At 39.9% G+C, this 25,649-nt stretch overlaps 1 protein-coding gene across 1 annotated transcript; it reads right to left on the bottom strand.

The window, feature by feature from the left end:
* Window positions 1-674: 674 nt before the first annotated feature.
* Window positions 675-25,649, bottom strand: NR4A3 (nuclear receptor subfamily 4 group A member 3). Its single transcript, XM_054381941.1, has 7 exons — window positions 25,631-25,649; window positions 22,164-23,050; window positions 19,789-19,918; window positions 18,671-18,843; window positions 13,555-13,754; window positions 12,195-12,373; window positions 675-2,299 (listed from the first exon to the last, which is right to left on the bottom strand). The coding sequence occupies exons 2-7, from the start codon at window positions 23,046-23,048 to the stop codon at window positions 2,037-2,039; spliced, it is 1,830 nt and encodes a 609-aa protein (XP_054237916.1). The 5' UTR covers window positions 23,049-23,050; window positions 25,631-25,649; the 3' UTR covers window positions 675-2,036.

Genomic DNA, 25,649 nt, shown 5'->3' with positions numbered 1-25,649 from the left:
ACATGTGTGAGAGTGTGTGTATATATATACTTATATATATATATATTCAGTATATACAAAAGCAAATTCAGTCAAAATATATTTGTCTTGCTGGTCAGGCTTGTTACAGCAACCTACAAGAAACATTAGCTTCTCTGATATTTAATTATGCTATTATGTTTGCACATAAGCTTAAAAGTCAATACAAAAAGCAATACTTTTCCAAATATTATCTGCAGGTAAACCAGAAATATTAACTATAGTGATTAGAAGTCTGTTTCCCTATTGACACTACTATAAATCTTGATATAAGAATAATTTTTTCATAAAAGCACATCCAAACATAGTAAGTGATAAAATACCAGATTACTATTTGAAAACCATACAGTGACTCGATATCTGGGTTATCCTTTGCAGCAATTAGGCAATTCATTTGGCATCTGTTTGATTGTATAATTTAATTTCCATATAAACAGCATAGTTTAAAAAAAGACAAAAGCTAGAATGTTTAAAGCTAACAAAAGATACAGTGACATCAGGTTGACATTCAAAAATTTCCTTAGCAAAATGACCAACAAAATTTTGACTCGATACAGTGCATATAAAGTTGTTTTTTTGTGGTTTGTTTTTTTTGTTTGTTTTTTAAGAACTAAACTCCTTAAATATTATTTGAATTTAGCAAAACATGAGCGAGATTTTTTAATATCAAAGTGCTAAACAGTACTGCCTTAGAAGTCACTGCAAATAAACCTGCAAAATAACTCTGCTTGTGATTTGACAGATAATTTTATATACAAATGGTTAATAAAAAGACACGCGCGCGCACACACACACGCACACACACAAATACAGGTATATACATATATATATACACACATTATATATATGTATATAGTTTCCCAACTGGTGTATCTGAGTCAGTGTGAACACCCCATTTAGTTACGGTGTGTAACAGGGCTCCCATGAGCTGGCAGTCGTTGCAATAAATACAGGCAAAAGCCGTTACGATATACCATGCATACAAACATTTATACAAATAAAGACACTATGCAACAAATTATTTCATATTAATATGGCATCAACAGTATAAACATACAAAAAAGAGTACGAACACGGAATGTTTCAACGCAGCCCACTAAATCCTTCCTAGCACTTACATTCATACTATTTTACAAGACTTGCTTGTTCTTGAAAACCATCTGCTGTCCGTTTACTAGCTAGTCACTTAATGTTAAAAGTCTCAGACTGAACGATCCCTGATGCTGACCCTGCGTGCTCCAATCACTACTTACTCGGATTTCCTTAGCTAAGGAACAACTGAGCCACAATTGCTCCCGTGTCTTCCACATACATTTGTCAGTAAGTCGCGCTACATGGAATCAAGTTTGGAAAACTCTGTCAGGTAAGTTAGTGCATGTGATTTTCTCACTTGATTTCTTCCGTTTGTTTTCATAGTAAAATAAATTAGTTAATAAACGAGACTTAGTAAGACAGCACTTTAAAAAATTGCACTTGAACATGGGAGCTAACAGCCATTGTCATTTTGCTATATTTGATTTGTATGAAATGTTCAATTGAAGGTACTTTGCTAAAAAAGTGAATTTTCGTTTAGATTGTGCTGATGTATGTGCCCTTGATGCAGGAAGTATGCTAAAGGTATCCTCACAAAACACATACTACCCTGGCAAACAACTATTTGCTGCTCTTGTTATCAAACACAGCTTCTACAATTTTATTCCTCATATACCATGAGGCGTTAAACAACAGATTTAAAACAGTCATGTTAACCTTTTACTGCTGCTGGGATAGCATTGTCCAAAAGTGCCATATTAGCCATTTAAAAAACCCAAATCACACAAAAGAAAACAAAGAACACAACCCCAAACCAGTAAGCCAGTAAGTTTCAGGCCTCAGGTTGTAAGGACAAAGCGCCATTAAAGACCTCATTTTAGACTCGGAGCTGCTGTTCTGTTAAGTGAGGGCAGAAATGTTAGCTGTAAGTCACGATCCGTTTGCCTGCTCTGGTGGGCGTTTGCCTTTCAGGAGGGTGGTTTGACTCAGAAAGGTAAGGTGTCCAGAAACAGCCTGTCAATAATGGAAGGGGCTGGCACCAAATCTTCCAGTTTCAGGTAAAAGATGCGCTGCAGTCCCAGTGTGCAGAGAGAACGCAGGTCAGCCAGAACACCCAGTACCTTCGGCTCTGCAGACTCAAGCGGTTGTCCTTTGTTTTGGCAACTGAAAGTTAAGTGATCTTTCAAACTGCTTGTGATCTTGTTGCATAGCTCTTCCACTTTCTTTGGTTCTTTTAATCCATGTCGTTCTGCAAAGCAGGAGAAAAAACACATCAGCCTCCCTACCACAGAGAGAACTGTGACCCTTATCCACACTCTGGTACTCAAAGCAAAAAATGCCTTGAAAGGATAAGATCTCTCAGAACAGTCGGGGTTATACAATCTCAGTTAACCTTTCTGCCACATAAAATAAGAGGTGGCAACTGCCCTTTTCTCTTTAGCTGCTAAAATAGGTGGCAGAGATGCTCAATTATGATTGAAATTCTAGTATAAGGAGTCCAAGCAGCCTGTGTGTCTCACATAATTTTCATGATATGAGACAGAATTAATTGGGTGATTTTCTAGCAAAACTATCACAGGAGGTGTTTTGGAGATTTCCGTGCTTCCCCACCAGTTGTGAATGCTCAATAACTATGGCAACCATTATTTATTCAGTGAATTCAAGTGGCGATCGATATCCTCAGCCAGCTTCATCAGCGCCCAGCCTAGAATTCCACCAGGAATTTGCAGACACTCTAATAAGAAACTAAAGGCACCTTACCACCCTTTGTTTTTTGATCAGCTGCTGCTTTATAGTTTATTCATCTTTAAAAGGTCTAAGATAAAAAAAGCCTGGAAGTTAACTATTTTGCTTTGAGTGAGCAATGCCTAAAGTGAAAAGGCTGCTGTTTTACCAGCCACAAAAACCTCAACATTCCTCGAAGGAAGACGAGCTGGGGTTCACCCTCCCTTCAAACAGCCTTTTTTAATACAACAATGTTAAATGCATCCACAGTTTTTTAAGCAGAAGTAGAATCAATTAGATTTGAAATTCATTAAAAGCAGGCTCTTTACAGGGACGTGGGGAAATAATTTTGTATTCGCTATCAAGTTTTAGTGTATAAACTAATACAACAATTCAGAACAATAATCTCAAATAATTTTGTCATGTTTTGATTTAGTTTGCCTTTGAAATTTACTGGTAAGAAAGAACTGGCTTCAGAAGAATTTACACATGAAATACAATTATATCAGATAGAGCATTCTAAGAAAATGCAGGTTAAATTAATTTTTCTCAATTAGAAATATAAAACCAGTGACAGCAGCAGATGAGAAGCAATAGTGGCAGTTTTCATGCTTGATGCATTTGAAGTCATCTGCTTTCCCTGTCTTCGCTCCCATCCCTGCCAGCCACAGGCCATTTTGTGCCCGTTACCCCCAAGTCTTGTCCCTCCCCTCCAGGAGGGAGGAACAGATACTTTCTCTGTCTGTTCCCTAATGAACAGTGAAAAGCATACAGTTTTCTTTATTTCCAGAAGCAGGCGTAAGGTCTGCACCAGGCACAGTGGTGCCTTCCCCAAGCATGTGTATACGAACTCCTTGCTGCCTCCCCTCAGCACCTGCTTTGGCTAGATGTTCTTGACAAACCAATAAAGCAGATAGGATTCAATGAAGGCAGTCAGAAATGCAAAGGTCTGCTTTTCCACTGATATTCACCCATTCTACACTTTTTTCAACTTTATTTACTTAGGCAGAGCTAGCTCCTGAGGAACACTGGCTTGGGATCAGAATCAGACATCAGTGCAGACATGTACATCTCTGGCCAGAAGCTGCTGTGCTCTATCATTTAACTAGCATCAATCTGCCCTGTTGCTTCAAAGCAACACTCATCCAAGCAGTAACATCTGCTTCAGACATCTTTTTCACCTTGCAGGAATTAAAAACCCTAGGTATTCTAAGTGCCTTGTTTACATTAAAACACGAGGAGTCAATGAATATTTAAAGCCTTTCCAGTAAATGGTGTATAGCATAATTATGTAAGCCTTAACTATACAGGTCACTGAGAGTAAATACTTAGGCAGATTCTGCCATTAAAAATCTTGGCAGATAAATATTTTATACAGGTTTGAAAAGCTGCAAGTTTGTTTTTTTTTTCCTGAGAGAATCTTCAGGACATTAAATTAATCTTGCAGTCTTTAAAGAGTTCCCACCTTTTTAATCTGTTTTGAGGTTGTTTCCTGGCCGTGTAAGTGAAGGTATATTTACAGATCTAGGAAGCTGAAATACTAGAATGGATCCAAAACCTGCCTACAAATTAGCAGAGCACATTTTTAAACCCTGCCTCAGTAGGTGTGTACCTTGCTGCAGAGCATGGAAAATTATCTCTGGCTCTGGAGCACACAGCAATGTTGTTAACATTTCCAGACAGAACTAAACAGTTCTTGTCTCACATGGACAAGTTCAGAAGGTTTCATGAAGACACAGAGTCTTTGGTGGCTAGCCATGAAACATGACATTGCAAAACACAAAGATTATAATATTAGTAGTCCTAATTAGTAGCTTTACATAACAAAATCTTGAAATTCAGAATTAAGAGATATTCTGTTCTTAAGCCAGTCTCTGGTGCTACAATATTAAAGCAGTCTCTATTAAACTGGGATATCTTCTCCTGCTTGAATTGCCATGCAATAGCCATTGCCACTTGTAAATCTTTCTAAAGGCAATTTCTCATGAGTGGAACTGCCTCAGAGATTCAGCCTCCAAGCCCTAAGACATCTCTTAGCAGGAAACAAATTTTCTTGCCTTTTACATCTAACCAGTTTCATGTGGGCCAAAGAAGGCCCACAGTATTTCTTACTGAACCTGAAGGGAGCTGTGTGAAGTACCTGTGCTGTGTGTGCACACTGGTGCAGAAGCTGATGGTCTCTAAACATTTGCCATCTTCCTCAGGATGTTCTTATCCGCACAGGAATGATAATTCCAAGATTTATCCCAAGAAAGACAGCTAGTTAAAATGGATAGATTTTTCTCCAACTGATTGAGGAGGTGTGTAAATGTTATTGTATTCAGACTTTCTTGTTCTTAAAGACAATTTAAAAAGGCATGGGTAAAGTGAATATAGAATTTCTCAGCCTTGTGGGTTAGGATACTATTGATTTTTGCAATAAAAATAGTGATTTATGGCAACGAGGTTCTCCATAAGCCTGTCAAAATGATTCATCAGAAGCCTTGCCTCTAAAGCTCTGCAAACTTAGCAGCTCATCCTGGCAAACTGAACACAACCAATATTATCCACCTTTCTCCTTTTCCTAGGAATCTCAGTGCAATTCTGTCACCATTACACTGATCAGCAAAAAGTCAATAGAAGGAAAGTAAGAGAGCATGAAAAGCCACCACTAGCTGTGCTAGTCCTTCTGTCCCTAGTCTCTGACATGGGGTAGATCATGCCAGGGCTGGGCAGACTGCTACTTTTATGAGAAACACCTCTCAAAGAGGGCAGGTACTTCAAAGACCTTGTGTAGCCCATTAGGTTTTGCACTCTGCCAGACCAGGTCAGTTTTAGCCCTTAATTCCTTCTGAGGTTTCAGTCCAATCAGAAATGCAACAGATTTATACTGCAGACTTAAAATAGGCCTCTTGATTGTCTCGGTTTGTATACAGTTATCTAATTTTCTCTTCCCCCTTCATGATCTTCTTCCCCTTCTGTAACTCAAATAAACATGAGGCTCAGCTGCCTAAAGCTTTCTGCTTGTCTCATGCACACTCTAATGTGCAAGAGTGCAAGACTGCAATTCAGCAGATCCAAGAGCCTCCTTTCCTGTTGCAGTCTGGCCCATGTTCATCCTGCCTAACCTTCAGGTGCTTCACAAGGACGCCCAAGATAGGAGCCTGTGCTTTTTGAGCTCCTTCTCAATTCAAAAGAAGGATGGGCATTTTTAGAAGATGATGCAGACTTTAGTTGGGTGAACCATCTTTTGGAGATGCCCTGTGTTTCTCCATCAGCTTTGCAAGGTGCCTAAAGTTAGATGAGCTGAATGGCCGGAGAGGACATCACAGTTTTCTCCCTCCTTTAAAACCACAACGTAGCACAGAAGCCACTGGTTGCTGTAGGAGGAAAAAGTTCTTGCCTCAGCAAAAGGGTGGGAGGGGAGAAGGAGCAACGAGTACTTCACTTTGATGCTGACAGTATTTCCCTCAGCAAAGTGGTGGGGAGGAAGGCAGACAATGCAATCTGGAGGTTTTTTTTCTATAACTGGCTCTCCTACACTCCTCCAGTCTGCCACCTGCTCATATGTAGACCCAGCACATGAAGCACCCACTCTGGAAGATCCTGGCAACTAAAGGATATCTGCTGCTGAAGAGTAGGTGAGCCTCCCTTTTGTAGGGAAGTTGGACAAATTCATGTTCAGAAGGGAACTGCATCAGCCAGACCCTTTTTAGCCAGACCAGACTCTTTACTATTTCTCGGTATGACTACTGGTGCTAAAAATTGTGTTTGTAAACTGAACAGAAACCCCAACAGCAGGAAAACAAACACAATCTCATAATTAATTGAAACCTCACAATACTCTCCAATGTTCTGGTGCCAGTCTAACAAAGCATTAGGAGTGTGAATAAGCCCCATATATACAGTGGCTCTGGTCTGGTCTGTAACACACTTAAAATAAAACATATGCCAAAAGAGCTTGGCTGAATGAGGGCTAGAATGCTCTGTACTCGGCAGCATCCCACTGAGAGTGTCAAGTGGGCAAAACAATAATATTTTGATGTGGATAGAGAAAGGAAGAGACAGAGGGGAAAAGAGAATTGAGAGGGAGAGAGCAGGCAGAAATTTGAGGCTAAATTAGAGTGTGCCCTAGAGATGATCTGCATTGGAGTCTCTGTCTTTGTATGTTGACACAGTTGAAAAAACTGTAAAGCAGAGCATTAGAAATGGTCATTTGGGAAGCTAAGGAAGCATTTTCAAGAACAGGCTGAGTTAATATCTGCTCTAATCTGCACTATCCAGTCCAGCATGGAGCGGTTGTGCAGGAACACTTGTGATCTGTGCAACACACTACACTGATAAAAATCATTCATGGAGAACCAAACTAAGGATAGAACTTGTCTTAGGATGACCAGTATTTCCTTTCCGTGTTGGCACTCATCTTTAGCTCACTAGATCCTACATCCCAACAGAGTAAGTGATCCAAAGAAAAAGAACAGGACAGAAGTAATTTCTTGCTTTCATGGGGATGTGGGATGAGTGTCATGTGTTGTTTCTTAACTACTTTCCTCTAGCTGATGCTCAGAGTGCTGCTGATGTGCCCTGGAGGAAGTTCTGCCCAGCCTTTCTTAACCAACTGAAGGAAGTAAAAACAGAGAAGAGAGACAGAGAGAGGAAGATCCTAAAGGAGTACCTTAAAGAAAAAAGATGTGCTTTGGCATTGCAGAGTTTTAACTGTTTGCAAGCCACCCACAATAAACCAAAAGCCACTTCTTTCCTTCTGGGTGCTCTTTCAGGCTGATGGCCTGTCTGTTAGGACTTCAAAACTCAGCAGCAATCTGACATGATGCTTTTCCTTCTAGGCAACATACTGCAAATTGCCAGGAAACATAAAATAAACAGGAAAAAGACTAATATATGGACTTTTTTGTTTCAAAATATTACAAAATCTTTTCCTATTTATGTTGTGCATACCTTTAGTTTTACTCAAAGCAAGCAGTGAATTAGTGAGTACTGTGATACTCACTAGGTCTCCCATTGTTCCCTTCAAAATTACTAAACAGAACAAATGGTCATACAGGCCTATAACTATGCACCCTCTGCTGTCACCTGCAGCTGTGGTTGAGACAGGACATGGAGCCTGGCAGCTCCAAACAAGTCAGCAGGGTTAACTAAATGGCACTGGAACTACTTGGGCTGCTACCAACTAGTTGATTTCCAAAACCACATCCCAAGATGAGTGAACAGCCATCAATATTTTAGGACTTTGGGAACAGTGGAATGTTTTTTAGCCTCCAACACTATTTTTTTACATTTATTCCCTCTTCCTTCACTGGGAAAGAGATATTAGTTCTCCTTGTCACTCTGGCAGAACAAAGAGAGAACGTTTGAAAGAGAGTAGTGACTTCTCTTGCTTTTCTCCTTCAGCAATACTGCCAATGAGTGGTATGTAAGAGGGGTTGTTCTCTGTGAGCACATCTTTGTTCGGGCTATGAAGAGCACTCATGAAACCAAGAACAAACAGGTCTTTATTCCCTGGAGCTTCTTTCTTTACCTGGAGAAACACTTCTTGCTACCTAAGATGCTGTACAGTGTTAAAACAAGCTGTAGCTATTATAGAACACTGGGTTGTTGTCTTTTTCTTTTTTTTTTTTTTTTTGGTTGAACCATCAAGTCATGAAAAGTTGACTAATGCCAAATAAAAACCGGAGTAATTTGTATAATAATGAAGACAATTTTGCTCAAGCCAGCATTTGGGGCTGGCAGTGTTGCTAATACAAGCAAACAGCTCCTTCCTATCTTGCTGCGCAATGACATGGATATCCATCCGGGACGTGGGAGATTCGTGGTCAGATTCCCTGATTCCCTTCCTGTTGGAATTGGACCAGAGATTGGGCCATAGGTACCCCTCTGAGCACCAGCTCATCCCCAAATCACCATACACAAAAGCCATTCTGCAGCCTGTGAAATATGTCAGGTGGCCTCAGTACAAAGGACAGTGATACTCAATAGCCAGATATGCTATGTGCCTGGAAAAAGTCACTCTCTTTTGCTCTGACTCACAAAAAGGGCTTGAACCAGGATTTACTATCTACCTATTGCCTCCAACAGTCCATTACAGGAGAACGGAGTCCCTTCTCTAGAGATAAAGAACGACACCTAGACCCACTCAGCTAAATCTAAGCCAAGCCTCAAAACAATGCTTTAAAACGTTCAGCAGACTTCAGATTTCCAAAATTTACCTTTAGTACTTTTTCTCTTTTGGTGGGACTAGCTGAAAAGCAGCACATGGCTTGTGACACTCAAACTGAAGGGAGCAGACAAGATGCCAGAGGTAAATCTCAAGGCTTTCCTTAATATAAAATTTCAAAATATGCTATCACAAAGAAAGTCTCAAAAAACCCCTGCCCACCAGCACGCTGTGTGCTGCAGCGATCCCTTAGCCATAATTACCTGATTTTATCTTTTTTTTTTTTCCACATTATTTGGTTTTATATTGCTATACAATACCATCCATTTTCAGGTGAGCAAATTTCTGTGTGAGTCCCTAAGTTAGCTAGCTACCCTTGGACATCTGAAACCTGTGAATATAAATCACTAGACACAAAAGCTTCCATCTCATTTAGACCACACAAAAGTATATGCTGCCCTTAAGAGCAAGTCAGCAGAGATATACTAGCCTCATGAAATAAAACAATAAACAGAAAACTACATTAAGCCCCATCTCACACAGATAATAAATTCAAGAAAAGCTTGACAAATACAGAAACCCTTCAAGCTTTTATGGACAGAAATGCTCTCCTTTTTAAAGACAACAGTTACTTCCATTTGTTTAGAAACTTTGGGAATGCCAGCACAATATAACCAACTCCTGGAAGGGTTGTTATCAAGGAAATGAAGAAATGTGGGGCACTACTAATTACAAGACATTTCTATGAAATATCTTAGGGTGGCCTGAGACAGTCACTGGAAAACTTTGACTCTTTATGTCAGGGCCACTGTCATGGTTTAAACACAGCCAGCAACTAAGCCCCACACAGCCACATGCTCACTCCCCTCCCAGTGAAAATGGGGGAGAAAAATCAGAAGAGTCAAAGTGAGAAACCTCATGGGTTGAGATAAAGAGAGTTTAATAGGTAGAGCAAAATCTGTGCACACAAGCAAAGCAAAACAAGGAATTCATTCACTACTCCCCATCAGCAGGCAGGTGTTCAGCCATCTCCAGAAGAGCAGGATTCCACCATGTGTAACGATTACTTGGGAAGAGAAACACCACCACTCCATCTCCCTCCCTTCCTTCTTCTTCCCCCCAGCTTTATAGGTTGAGCATAGCTTCATATGGTATGGAATATCCCTTTGGGTGGCTGGGGTCAGCTGTCCCAGCTGTGTTCCCTCCCAGATTCTGGTGTAGCCCCAGCCCACTCACTGATGGGGTGGTACAAGAAGTCAAAAAGGCCTTTACTCTGTGTAAGCACTGCTCACAAGTTAACTAAAACAACCCTGAATGTCAACACTCTTTTCATCACAAATATCCAAAATATAGTCCTGTACTAGGTACCGTGATGAAAATTAACTCTACCCCAGCCAAAACCAGCACAGCAAACAAACTTAGCCTAACTGAACAAGGAATTACCACATTAAAAGGTTTTGTAAGGAAAAAAGCCAATTTTTCTTTCCCCTACAGAATTGCTTTTTTTTCTACAGCCACATAGACAGTTTGCAGGGGATCCTACTCATCAACCTGCATCCTCTTGGTCAGTCCTCTCCTCACCCTTACCAGAAAGACAATCGGAAAAAAGCTCCATCTAAAAAAAAAAGGTATCTAATATAAAGTAAATAACCTAGCTGAATGATAAGTGCTATATGCATGTGAGCATATATGCCTGCATAAAAATATATATGGAGAGAGACGGCGCCTGTCCTTGATTTCTAGATGTACAGATATATAAACACATACACACACACAGATGAATACATACATATGCATTTATAATACATATATCTAAGTATGCAGGAACACATGTCTACAGATGTTTATATATAGGAGTTAGAAATAAGTTGTGGATGTCCTTTCCCACTTTAACGTATTAGTCATTTGGAAAATTTTTCATAGATAACAAAGCAGCTCCAATGAGTTAGTCTGGACTTAAGAGTTTTATGAAAGAAACTAGAACATGAACCTTTTCCAACTGCAGAAGAAAACAACCTTGAACAGAAATTAATTTAAAATTTAACATACTTTTCTTAAGGAGCAGAGAGTTAATGCCAGAGAATGTATACACTAACCCTTCATCCAAATGCAGGAAGGAAGTGTACCATGTAAACGCCGGAGGCAACATTTTGGCCCCACAAATGGCAGTGAGAATTGGCCAATTTATAGTTTCTATATTTGCCATGGAGCATTCTATTTCAGTGCTTCTCAAGCATCATCTCAGTCTAGGTTACAATCAAGACTGCAAGCTGATATTGTGGAGGCCACTGCCTGCAAACTGGTGGATGTCTGAAATGCAGGAGGGAATCAATACCCATTCCAGTGGAGCTTGTAGTGTCCCTGGGAAGATCCATCTCAAGGCACACTGAAACCCTGTCTCACACTGACACTGTTGTATAAAGGTATTAACTGCTTTTCTGAACTGAGTAAAAGGCTATCAGTAGAGATGACTGCTGCTCTGTCTTCTGCATGGTTGTCAGACTCCCTTACTCCCAAGCCTTCCTGTTTCCCTCAGTCATGCCTCTTTCAGCTGCAAGAAGCCCAAGGTATGGAGGAGAGCGTATTTCAAGGAGCTTTGTTGTTTCAGGAATGACAAAAGTAGACTCTATAAGGCTATGCTCCCCCATTTTCTATCTACTGGCCAGACTTACACCCGATTCTGACAGTAGTTTCCTGCTGTTTGCTCCAGCAAGCAGTCACATGCACACCCAAAAACTTTTGTACAATTGCCGAAGAGGATAATTTTTTTCTGTTTTGCAATTTTCTCTCTCAGAAAAGAGGCACATGGAAAACCTACAGCAGCTTGGCTACCAAAAGCAGCCTGCCTGCCCTCGTGAAGCACTCTTTCTGGTCCAGCTGTCTTGCTGAGGGGTCAGCTATACTAGTTGTATGGCTTCCAGCTCTTGAGCTATCCTGATATTAGCATTCAGACACGGAAAATCTAGCTTGGGGCTTGTCTGGGAATTCATTGAGTATTTTGAATGGTTTTGTAGGAGCTACATAATTTGCTTGCAAGTAGCTTGGTTTTTAGAGACTGTTCCAAGAAAACAATGAAACCAGGAAGAAATAGGGAGTTTGATAACATTTGAACAGGTGTATCTGATGGTCTAATTTTGGTATGGTCATTGCAATGCTTAAAAATCATACTCACTTTACCTTGAATATATCTAGGGACTGAAATTGCTTGAATCTATATTAAAGCAAAGCACTAGAGTCTGAAGCTTTCTATTAACAAAGGAGCACTTACCTGTGATCATAGTTAGAGCTGATAAACTTGCTAAGGCTGGGATATCAAGGTTAAGGCTCTTTAAGTTTAAGGAAAAGTCTTTAATAGAGTCGAGCCACTCCCCAAATCCACGAAGGCACTGAAGTCTATGAAGCACAAGTCCATTGCAGAATACAAACTTATCCTCAGCAGTATCAGACCTCAAATAAAAATAATTGAAAAAAATTATAATTGCATCTTCTACTTTACAGCAAAATGCATAACCAGTATTGAAGTCTCTGTCACTTAAAATCCAAGGCATATTATCCTGAGACATATGTGGGCATTCATATTTGACAATATGCTTCTCCCTTGGGGCTGAAGTACAACAAACAAGCTTCTATGATTGCTTACTTGGTAGAGTTATAAGCCTGAGGTTAGCTGTAGCATGTGGTGTAGACTGTCTAATTAGTTAAGATTTTGGTCCTGCCCAAAGGCATAAACAGAGAAGACATTTTACATTAAATACTGTATGTTTGAACCAAAGAAATACTAAGTGAGTACATTTTGAAATACAAAACTAATAAAAACTGAAGAAAGAAGAGATTCTGCAACTCTCAGCATTTACTTAGTCTCATCTACTTTTTCAGATTTTAAAAATTGATAAGGAAAAAGCCAGCTGAAAATACATGCAATAAGACACATAACATCAAAAACTCTTTTATATGAAAATCTGTGTATAAGAGACATATTACAGCCAAGGTCTTCCAACCTTCCCCTCCCCACAGCCAATATCCCTATTACAAACACATGCAAAGGTCAATTTGTACCTAAAGAAACAATGGTATAATTCAAATGATCAGTCTGGAATTTTCCCAGTCTCTGAAAATGTTCTTGGTAAAGTGTCTTAACCTCTGCTAGACTGACAAATAACATCTTACTCTATTAAATGACTCGGTATTAAGACGAAAATGAATCTGAACAAGATTTTAGATCTTCTACATCCCTTAAAAAATAGATGACAAGGCTGTGCATGCAGAAAAGAAGGGAGAAAGGGTAAAAGCTTTCATACTGAAGGTGCTTTTCTATAGTTTATGCTTCTGAGAATGAAGCAAACTTGCTCAGATAGTAACCAAGGATCAATTTTGATTACTACGGAAGAGGATGGGATTTGTCAAACAAAAAGAAGCATATTAGCAAAACCTATGCTCTCTTTTAATATCCGTTTATCATTTTCTTTCTGTAGCATGAAACAAATTAAACACCATATCATTGCTGATGTTTTGTGGGGGTTTTGGTACAACTGACAACGTTCAAAGACAGAGCCATAGTTATTCCTTAAAAGTATTTAGCTGGATGATTTTTCAGATCAGCTAAAAAAGGAAATTAAATAAATAGTTACCTGATGGAGAGTCTTAGTACAAACAGCTCCAAAAAAGCTGATTCTATGAGTAATGTCTGATCTTCTTTTGGGAGGTCAGTAAATCCTGGGATTTTTTCTGCCCAGCCTCTAGTTATGTCAATGGAGGCAGTCAGAAGATTGTAGAACTGTTGTACATGTTCTGCATCTGTGCCTGCAGCAGCCTGATCGGTGGAACAGTACTAAAATGAAAGCCACAGAAAGCAAAGATATGTGCATTTAAGGGCATTCTGTGAAACATATGGCATTACTTGCCCAACAGTACTTCCTTCTGTGGCAAAACTGATTATTATCATCAAAGGCATAGTAAGTAGTTCTACGTCCACCTATTTGGCTACCTACAGGTGTTTTGCTATTCAGATGTATATTGCAAAATATTTCCATATGTATAGAAATAGTTTACAATTTATAAATCAAACATAATTCTTATCACATTTTACAAGTACTTATATGCTATTATTAAACGCAAACAGAAACCTGGTGGGTAGGATAATTTCCATTACACTAGAAGAGGAACACGATTTAACTTACTACAATTAAATACTTTTCCCATTGATGAATTTGTCTCACTATGTCCAAAACACAGAATTCTTCCAAAGCCTCTCAAAGTGCATTTTATCTGACAGTGATAGAGACATGTGAGATAAATCATGTTTTATCTGACACATGCAGCATTGCTTCATTTGAATACAGAATGGTTCAAAGTAAAATAGCTGCCCCGGAACACCTCTTATCCTTCAAATAGAAGCATTTAAGCTTCAGGAGAACCTATTATCCTGCTTATGTGGCCATAACTCTTCCAGACAACCATTCGACAGCCTCAGCTTGCTCAGTTTCCCCATGACCCCCTGGCAGCTTCCTCCTTGCTTCTCCTACTCTCTCACACGTGGATCCCTGTCGCTCCCATGACACCGCTGTCTCTCTTGGCAGAAAACGCAACTGGAGCTTTTGTGGCTTAGTCCAATTCTGCGCTTAGGAAGCGCTGATGGCTTTCTGAGCAAGAACTGAGTAATTGGGGATTTATTGTAACAACCTCCTCAGCATCAGGCATCTACAGAGTTACTTCTGGGACAGGCTTCATACTTTCTCTGGGACTCAGCCAAGAAAAAGTTGGGGTGGTGTGAATGGCTCAAAGAAGCATGCATACTGTTTGACAGCAACTTTCCACATGCAATTAGGCCTTGATGCCATCAGCCTAAAGGTCTCCCCAGCAACTCCCTGAGCCAGAGCAGATGCTGAAAGACCCACATCTCCTTCCCCATCAGTAAGAGGGAGGACAGGCATGCCATTTGGGCTGCAGATATAACCCAAGCTGCTAACTGCAACCCAAAAGAAAAGAGAGGGAGAGGCAACAAGCAGAACTTCTCAGGCAGGTGGCTTGTTCTCTGCATGTCCTAGTTGCAGCTGGCTGCTGCTGGTAGGTAAGGGGTGAAGGACACAGTATCAGAATCAGTGACTGATTAGAGAACCATGGCAATCCTAGACATCTCTGACCATATACACCACCAGACTTGGCAGAGTTAAAGAACAGTTGGTCTTCATGATCTTAAAGGTCTTTATCAACCAAAACAATTCTATGATTTTATGATTCTATATCTGAGGTACCAGCACTAGAAAATAAAGCTATGGAGCAAGCCAAGACAGTGCTTTGCTGTTCAGGGGCTAATCTACAACTCCTTTCTACACAGGGAAACCAAATAGGCTGATGGAAAGTCACGTCTCACCATCAGTACTGTTAAAGCAGGATACATTCTTGATCATTTGAGCAGTGAAGAGGACAACAAAGAAAAGGAAAAGAAAAAAGATACTACCCTAAGTTAATTCTAACTATAAGTCATTGCAAGTCAGAATAATTATGCCAGGTATAAATCTGCTCCCAGTATTTATAAAACATTCCTCTGGAAAAATTAAGGCAAAGTTTTAACATTTTTCTAATGAAGCTGAGTGCTGCATTATGTCACATAACTGTGAATGCTACGATAGAGAGTATAGATGGGACACTTAATGAAATTAAATGCATCTAAAAAAAATTTACAACCTCTATTTGTTGTTATAGTTTATCCCATGAGAGCAATTTTAGAAGGTAAAAAAATGTATGGAATTCTATACTTTTTATCTGCTGTAATACATTGCTGCTCACTACAAAGAGTTAGCACTTACAAAGAATAGCTAAAATAAAACATTACTTACATGTAACAGACTCATAAGTATGTAAGTAACCATGAAAAAGATATATGGTTCTATTTTATGCACCAAAATCTGGGGGTTTTTTTCATGATTATTTCATTGAGAGGAGCTGATATGTGACCTAACTTCTGACCAAGCAGCTGGTAAGCCTGCCCTTGGTCAGGAGGCCGCAGTACAGAAAGGCTCAGACCTGCATTTCTTAACCTGCCCTGAGCAAACAGGAGGAGGCACACTGAGAGAAAGTCAGAAGACAAAACTCTGTCTAAATACCTTCCTTCGAGCTCCTTTGGGAATTAAATGAAACTCAAGTGTTACTCAAGGAAGGGTGTGCATGACATTAACTAGCACAGTGTATCTGAACAGATCTGGAAAGGCTAATGTTGGGGAGCCTGATAGCACCTAGCCCTACCTTTTGCTGCTTTCATCAGACCTTCATTAATTGCTATGTCTGCAAAAGCCTAACATTAACTCTCTGCACAGAGGTGGAGCTACGCTTGTTTTGCCAAAAGCCTCCGTATTTGCTTTTAATTGGCTGGGGAAAGGGGGGATTATTACCCAAATGCTGTACTCCCTCTCCAACAAGGCAACATTTCTATTTCAGTTGGAGGCTATTCCGTGTGAACAAGGACAGTGTATCACTTATTTGGAAGTGTAAACTTGTGGAATTGTACCAGTAAAACAGGTGTGAGACCGGACTGCCGCCCTTGGCCTTTAAGGAGTTCATAAACCAAATTCTCTTCCTAGTAATTGCTTTTTGAAACCAAGTACCTAAATATACCATTGCTGTGAACTGGTAAGTTAAAACCAGTGCTGAAATGAAAAGCAGCCATGTTCGGAACAGAACCAGTTCCAATCTGTTCTGGTTTAAAATTCATAGTCTATGTAATTTAATTTTGGTTTTGATTTTTTGAGGGCTTGTTTTGTGTGTGTTGGGTTTTTTGGACAGGAGGGGGACACGTTCATCTCTGAAACTCTTATCAGCGCCTTACGGCTTGTAAACATGAAGATCAGGCTAAACATGAAGGTCGTGTCTGCAGAAGCGTTAGGACTGACTCCAGAGCCAGGTTTCCAGATCTACCCACTTGTTGTGCTCAGCCACCAACGTGGCATAAATTACTCTTTAGAGGTACAGGATTATTCTTCAAAAAGATTTTTTATAATTGCAGTGTGTTTATGGCCCATTTCATTTAGTTAATATCAGTTTTTACACAGCATTATTTCTGATCCCCCTTAACTTTTCCAAATAAGTATAAGGTTGATGAAAACCACAGGAATCTATTTCTTTCAGCATATTTTTGTCTCTTCAGTACTGTTGAGAATAACAGGCTATTATATATTTTATTGTAAAGAAAAACTTAGATATTAACATGTCCTAACAGACAATCTTACTTAATCTTTTAGCTACCAACACTAAGTTAATTTGCTGTCAATCATATGCTTCCTGCAATGTCCAACAGAATTGTTCAACAGTTAGATTTATGGGCTGTTTTCATTAAAAGAGAAATAATTACTGCAGGACAAGGGGAAAAGTCACATAAAATTACACAGTTTTCATTCATTTTTTTTGTAAATGCAAAAGAACTTTCTGCCTATAAATAAATACATCAGGTTAGACACGGCTTTCATGGCCTGAGCTATTATATGCCTGTAATCCTGTGGAACCCAGCAGATTTCTGTCAAAGAGCACAGCTTGTCACACACCTCAGTATTTGCAGAATAACCCCCTGAGACACTCTTGGTAAGTTAAAATACATGAAAATATGGCTAATGCATTCTCCTCCTAAAAGGCAATCAGATATTGAACAGCTAGATTCTTAATAATAATTTGGAAAATTATACGATTGTATATATTCAGATTAGCTCGAAGAAAAGATGTTACAGCATGCTTAAAATTGCTAAATGATATATGTAAGTACACTCTAAAACAGAATAATGTAATTTTGATGCAATTAGAATCAAATATGTTTTAGTATTAAATGTTACTTAGCAACAAGTGATAAATGGCCAATGTACATGTTGTCTGAGTACAGCTGTATTTTTACAGACTCAGATTTAATCTTATTTTATTAAGGGGAAGGAATTTGATCTTGTTTTTCCTTAGCTGTCCTTTTTTTAAATTGTCCTATACAGAGCTGCCTAAAAATGTATTTAACAAGCCCTTTCAATGCTGTCTTTTAATAACTATACAAGAGCCTTTTAAGTTTCAAAAATATTCCACAAATATTTAAACAGTGACTATGATACATTAAAAACAAAGTTGCAAAGGCAGATAATCTCTGCTAAGTTTTGATAATTGTTAAGATTATTATTAAAAAAAAAAAAAAAGTTTGTTTTACAAATGTGAATTTAACTGAAGAAATATCTGTGCTGGTGTATCCAAAGCCAGACCCTAGTTCCATTTAAACAATGGCAAAATTCCTATTGATTTCAATAGAAATTTTCCCTGTCCATCCAGTGTTACATTTTGCAGCCTTTGTATCTGAATATTAGGAAAGTGCTACTAGATTTTAGCCTTCAGAACCTGGAAATTAAGATACTGCCCATATGAGTACCGCTCCCTGAGTTTGGTAGATTAATTGATCATATTGTAACTGCTAGTGTTTTGGCAGTCTTTTGCAAGAATGTTCCATTTATCCACACATTCTTGCTTTCAGTCACCCATGGAATATGCTGCAGGTAACTTTGTGATGGAGAACCTCACAACAAATAGTTACTAGCACTAATTTCTACTGCACCTCCTTTCCCCTCGTCATCCGTCCACTGTGAAAAGGCATGGCTGGCTGGCTAAATTTCTACCCTCATCCAAATTTCACATTCAATTTAATTTGAGCAAACCAGCTAGTAAGTAGAAATGCAGTTTGCAAATTATTCCTATGTGTAAAACAAAGAGGCAAAGAAAAGTGAGACATACTCTTGAATAGTCAAGCTCCCTGGGCGTGGAGTCAGTTAAAGCTCGAACGAGGGCGTTCATCATACTGATGGGAGGAGAAGGTGGGGAGGGCTGAGAGGGTTCTTGCTGTAAGGGGCTCTTTGGTTTGGAAGGCAGCCGCCCTCTTCTCCCTTTCAGGCTGTCGGTACGGACAACTAGGTAAAAAAAAAAAAACAAAAAAGAAAGGACATTAGTTGTGAAGATACCAGCAAATGCTGGCTGAGAATGAACACTTGCTTCCTTACGGTGGCTCATCCAGCAAAAATAAGAGCATCTCCAGTTTCATCACATGCTGCTATTGCCTTTGATTTCAAAGGAACACAAATCATACCAAAATTGTGTCTGACCTATGGTCACAACTAGCAGTGTAGCTCATTACTTAAAGCCCAGCTGATTTCCTAGTGTTCGTGCTTTCTTTTCAAGCATGTCTGTGTGCCCAAGCACATATACACAGACACTGTAATGCTGAAAGAAAACTCAATGTGAAGCATAAATTCTAATATTCCTACTACTGGTGCACCTTTAAATGGTAATCACTCATTAAATGTAATTTCAGCTTTCTTGAGGCATTTGAAAAAATACGGTCATGCAATATAGGTTATATTATCCATGTTGGTATTTGCAATGGGACTGCTCACAGTATTACTCATACCATTAAATATTTGCAGAACTGGGACTAATGAGTTGATCCTGTTTTAAATTAATTGCAAATTTACAATCAGCTTATGGGAATGAGACAAGATCCTATGCCAAAACGTGCACAATCGAGTGCAGGCCCCGGTAAGATAACAGAGGAAAGCCAACAGCATTATCGAGAAACACTCAAAGTTAATAAAGGAGACATTTTGGCCAGTGTCAAATTATCCTCTTGTGACCTTGCTGTTCTTGAACTCTGGGGCCTAAAGTCTAAATATGATAATATGGGTGAAAAGAAGAAAATCAATACATTATTGCACAAATGCAGATATTTTGAGGTAAGTTATGAAACCTATCACTGTAAAATTCTTTGTAAAGACATCCATGTCCACACACACATACACACAGAGATTCATTAAATGTAATATTTCAGTGTCTGGGATAATAATAGCAGTAGTCCTCACCTTCTTTAACCATGCCGACGCTGAGACACTTCTGAAACCGGCAGTATTGGCATCTGTTACGACGTCTCTTATCCACTGGACAGTTTTTATTTGCCAGACAAACATATTTTGCATTTTTCTGAACTGTTCTCTGCAAAAATGCAACACAAGAACAGTAAACTGATCGTTTCCTGAACAACTTCAAACCTGACAAAATGTGTTTTAATTACAACATGAAAAGCGACAGTGCAATTCATATAATTAGATAAAATTAATTTCCTAACACACTAGCCTGCAGGAAAAACAATTTTATTAGTGTTAGCTGCTGACAATGAAAATCATCTAGGATTGTTCTGAAGCAAGTCTCTGGAGACAGGCAACTTTGAATGATAAAATCATATCTGAAATTATCAGGTCATCACATCTACCTTTGGGGATTAGATTATCTCCGCTTTTAATATCCCTTTGGGAACAATTTTCTACTTGGTTCATTCCCTTGATTATTACTGACCTTATTAAAATAAAATCAAAATTATCTGCAATGTACTTCTTTTGCTATCGTTATTGTTACACAAATACCACAATAACTGGTTTGGTTAGCCCCCTCAAAACATCACGGAGAATATAAAAATACCAGAAACCCCTACAAAATATGGTTAGTTAAATGTTCTGAGAAAACTAAGTAGACCTCAGGAAAAAAAAAAAAAAGAACAAAATTGTGCTGTAGTTATATACATTTAATTACCTCAAAAATCAACCTAAAACTATACAAAATTTTAAATTTGCAAAAACCTGGCAAGCCTTGAGAGAACATAACAAATACTGATGCAAAAATTTCTTATATGTTTCTATCCTTAAAATCAAAGATGCATCAATAAATAAATCAGCACCAAAAAAACCCACAACAAACCAACAAAAATAAAACTAAAACCAACCAACCAAAAAAAAAAAGAAAACATTAATAGGAAATATATCAGAATAAGACCAAATTTATCAACACAGCATTCAACATTAAATCTTTCACTGCAAGTGAATTAATGGACAAATGTTATTTCACCATTTGTCCTCCTTTTCAAGTAACAGCCTCAATGTACAAAATACATGAGACACAGCAAATATTATTTAGTGCGCTTTGGAGCTGAAAACTGTTTAATTTTGAGGAATAAGCTCTAGATACAGGTCCCACTCAAGAATATGTTGTTAATTTTCACGGGGGCAGAATTGGGCCCGTAGAACTGCTATTTCTAGGTTATTGGTCTTCCTTTTCCTAGTTATATTTAAATAACAAATAACTTCCATAGAAGATGTCCATTTTACCGTGTTGTCAAAGGATTATTAAGTAACATGAACAGCTCCACCTACAATAAACACTGTTGCAAGCCCTCCCCTCAACTATTTTTGGACTACTTTTGTTCCCATCATATCTTTTACCAGAATAGAGGCATGGCTTAGCAGGAAGAAATATACCAAATCAATCTAATATATTAAATCTTAAACCTGCTGCCCAGAACCATCCTACCAAAGTCCATGTCAAGTTCTTCACTTAAACAAGCTATTTCTGAAAATAATACTGGAATCTGAACTCAGTCTGTTGAAAGGAAATTACAAACTCTCAAATCTAAGAACAAGGAGTATTTAGTTATTAAAAATATAAGCACAAAGTTTTGACTGCAAAAACTGCCATGTGTTATTTGTTATTCATGTTGCCCTTCACCTGCAAAGCCTTCCCTGTTACACAGCAGGTACCAAGACCCTAGGCAGTGCCCAGTTACTGCTCTGCAAGCAGCATTCTATTGCTGAGGACTCACTGGACTCCTCAATTGAAGAGTATCAAGAAGGCAGCAAGCAATCAGAAATGCTTGGGTTTGTCCTGAGTGCAAAACCAGTTTCCTCCTTGTGCCAAACCCACAGCCCTCCTCATCCCAACTACTCCAGGACAACAAATGCCACTGCTGACATTAACTCAACGTCAAGTGGACTCTACCATTTCAGGGCTTCATTCCTTGCTTACAAACAAGGTTTAATTGGACTGAGTGACCAAGTAAAAGCCAGATGCATTTCACTACAGAATAAATGCAGTTTATAGCTCAGACACGAATGAAACATGCTCTGCTGAGGGATGTTGGCAGGCCAGAGATGTGGCTTGCCCAGCTCATTGCCACAACCCTTTCTCAGCCAACACTGGCTGATCTTTTTATCTTATGGTGGGCTTACTTTGGCCCTCTTTAAAAGCTTTGAGTGTGTGTCTCTCCTGTCCTACTAGGAGGCTTGGAGCTCTAACACACAACACCCCTCGGGTGAGGACTAGGAGCATGTCAGGGCAGGTGGGGAGGGAGCTGGCAGGGAGGAGGGGAGGGGAGAAGCAGGGAGGGGGAACCAAATCACAAAACTCTCACCTTGAAAAAGCCCTTGCAGCCCTCGCATGTCCGTACTCCATAGTGCTGGCAGGCAGCATTATCTCCACAGACAGCACAGGTACCTTCCCCAGATGAGGAGCTCCTGCTGGGTGGAGATGGGAGGCCACTGCTGCCACCACCACTGCTCTCGCCCATCAGGCTGGAGGTGGCTGCATTGAGGCCGAGTGGTGAGAAGGCTAAGGTGGCTGGTCTCTTGGCCAGGTGAAGCCCATAGGAATGGCTCTCCATGGGTGCCTGGCTGGTGGCAGGTCTGTCAGAGCCCAGGGGCAGGCTCAGGGAGGCAGGGTCATAGCACATGTGGGCAGCTGCGGCCGGTGTGTGGGGGGGTGAGTGCTTGAAGTGGAAAAGGGGGAAGCGTGGAGGCACGGTCTTCATAGGGGCAGTGTCCATCAGGTGGCCAGGTGGCAGGCAGGTCTGTGTTGGCTGCAATGGGGGCTCATCCCACAGGCTCTGGTGAGAGGGGAAGCCGGGCGTGGTAGGCGTGGAGGGTGGAGATTGCTTGAAGTACATGGAAGTGCTGGGCATCCCCTCATCCGTGGAGGGTGGCAGTGAGGGCTGGTACGGGGAGAGGCGGGTGTCTTCCATCTTTATGAGAGGCCTCTGGCCAGAGGAGGCAGTTTGCATTTGGTAGATGCAGGAAGGCTTGAGCTCATAGCTGCCAGAGTAACCCTCCATAAAGGTGCTGAAGCTGGGAAGGGAGGTGGTGGCTGTGGCAGTGATTTCAGTACTGCTCAGGTCCATGGTCAGCTTGGTATAGTCAGGATTCATGATCTCCGAGCTGTACTCCGAGCCATACGCATAGGTCTGAGCTGCATAATTTGAACCAGGCGGTGAAGGACTATACTGCGCTTGCACACAGGGCATATCTGCAAAGGCAAAGGGGGACATTAACAACAAGCCCAGCACGCTGAGGCTGTGGCCCAGGCCCTCACGAACTTCTTTTCTAGAAGCTTTCCCACATTTCACAGAGCTCAGTCAGACACTCAACTCCCACTCTTGCCTGGACAGAGGACACATAAATTAGCCTCAAGTCTTTGCCTTTGAACAAGAAATATAGAGGATTGACTAAGCATTAGGTATTAGGGAGCCTGTTCTCATCTAGTCATGGGAACAACTCAAATTTATACCGGTGTCAGTGAGAGAGGAATCCATCTTTCAGCTGCCCTACATCTGCTGCTTAATATACATAGGTGTCAATGAGAATTAGATAAACAGAATGAAAACAGTTTATGGCTCTAAATCTATCTCTGTATGCGTGCAACCATGCCATAAAATTTTCATGAAGGGTAAATGAGATTATGAAATGCATAATATTAAAAATTATATTTACTTTAAAAGGAACAGTATCTGCAGTATATGTCAGAGGAATGACTCAAATCACAGTGTTTGCTACTTAGGACTTGCAAACATCAATTTTGCTTACTCAACTCTGGGCCTTTGGGCCTTTCTGGTCAGCTAATAATCTAAGGTTGCTGTCTGACTAGTAGCTTTAAGGCTTATCTGTGGTAGAACATTCTCCTGAAAAAAAAAAGTAGGTGGTTAACATATCCTTAAATATGTAAAAATGTAAGAGTAAATGTATGTGGTATTTCTGTTCCTGTTTTAATGGGAAAGCAAGGTTGAGGCTGCTAATATAATTGGTTTTGTCTATTAGTCATAAAAATTAATGTCGTTCACTGGTAGCTGGGGTGGTTGAAGCAACACAGTGGCTGGCTATGAAAATTTGATTTTTTTTTCTTTTCCTACTAGTCTGTTATTTCCTTTGCTGCTCTCATGAAATAATGGTCCCAGTTCTGCAATCCATTTGAGGTTTGGCTGACGAAACATTGAAAGATCCTAGCCTAGTATTTGCAATCCAAACTAAAAGTGTGTGGGGTGTTTCAGTTCCACAACAGAGGGATAAAATGCATAGATTAGTATAAATTCTCTTATGAAGATTAAGAAAAAGGAAATATGGAGAAAATTTGTATCAAATTTAAGTGCTGTTCATCTCTTCTTAATTCCAAAAGCACCTGAGATACAATGTATATTTAAAAAAAAAAAAAAAAGCTTTGTTAAAAATAATGGGGATTTCCTCCTTATTTTAGGAACTCTCTTCACTTTATAGCCTGTCATGCAGAAATTAAAATAATTTCTGTTAAATCAACTTCTAATTCTTTCCTGACCACTCTGTAGATAAACAGATTTAAACTAAGCAGCACCAGATTTCAATTATCATACTGTCATAAACCATTCATGTCTTTCTGCTGCTGCAGAAAACATTAAAAACTGAGAAAAAAATAGTGCTGTTTTCTGAAATTAAGATCTTCCTGCTTGTAAATCCAAATGTTTAGAGAAAAAGTAGGGTGACCCTTTCACAAGCCTTGCCTCCCAGTGTTATTTATGTATTTTCCCATGTTTTTCTTCTTTCCTATGAATTTCTGTCCATGCCATTCCATGCACACAATTTTCATGGCAAGTCTTATTTACTATAATTTGTAAGTCTAAGGACCGTCTGTTAAAACATAGTGCTTAATCAAATAAAAAGGGAAAGAAATTCCTTCCGAGCACCCCCACCGAGAACTGCCTGAGAAACAGAGCTGAGCAAGTGGACAGATAATGTCATGAGTGGATGTGTTGATACACAGCCCGAGGAAGGAAAAATGCTTATTTTTTTTGCTAGCTCAGAAAATGAGCAGCAGGAGTTCTGGGTAACAGATCATTATGGTGTTTTTTTCTGCATTTTTCTGAGAATAATGGGTTAATGTCACTGAATTCTGCACAAAGTGGAGTAAGAAAACAGAAGTCTAAAAAGTCCAACCTGAGGACAGAAAAAAAATATCCTTAACCTAAAGGTCTGCTCTCTCCTTGCTTGGTGGGACTCCTCCTACCTCGCCCTTTGCCAGTGCACTTGTCTTATTCTAACCCCTTCTTTTCCATTTAAGGCACCAATATTAATTACCCTCAAAGTAACATAAACTGGGATTTTTTTCTTCCTTACCAAACAACATCTAAAAAAAAAAAAAAGCGCCCCAGGAGGTGCATTAAAGAGCAACCTGTCATCAAAGCCCAAAGGAAGGAGTAAAAACATCAAGGCAGGGACGTTCAGGGCGATTCCCTTGTTATTCTGCTGTCTTTCCGAGAGCTTGACGTGAGGGACGCCCAATTTAACGCCAAGCAAGCCGCGCTCCTCACAGGGACACCAACATCCCACTCATTTCCCCTTTAAATCTGGCACATCTTCGGATGGGGGCTTGCAACATCCACGCGCCCCGGCACGGCATTGCTAAAAGCCCTGTGAAACGCTGCCCCAGATCCTTTTGGGATCTAAACACCCGGCGGCCCTGCTACGGGACTTCGGGGACCAATGATGACAAAAGGGCTTGGAAGGGCAGGGGCCACGGCAGGAGCTCTCACACACACGCTCACCCTGCTCCCCCGGAGAGAACCGGCAGAGCGGCACTTACCTGGTGGGTATCTTGTGCG

This window comes from Indicator indicator, chromosome 6 (genome assembly GCF_027791375.1).
Source record: "Indicator indicator isolate 239-I01 chromosome 6, UM_Iind_1.1, whole genome shotgun sequence".
Lineage (NCBI taxonomy): Eukaryota > Metazoa > Chordata > Aves > Piciformes > Indicatoridae > Indicator > Indicator indicator.
Note: the sequence above shows the minus strand (reverse complement) of the source record. Positions and strands in the feature narration are given on the sequence as shown.

What these genes read in the sequence shown, in the direction of transcription:
- NR4A3 (XM_054381941.1), bottom strand. Translation starts at nt 23,048, where the DNA reads ATGCCCTGTGTGCAAGCGCAGTATAGTCCTTCACCGCCTGGTTCAAAT. An exon ending in GCTGCAAGGGCTTTTTCAAG is followed by an intron (nt 19,919 to 22,163) that starts GTGAGAGTTTTG and finishes GCATTTTTGCAG; the next exon opens with AGAACAGTTCAGAAAAATGC. An exon ending in CGTCGGCATGGTTAAAGAAG is followed by an intron (nt 18,844 to 19,788) that starts GTGAGGACTACT and finishes TTTTTTACCTAG; the next exon opens with TTGTCCGTACCGACAGCCTG.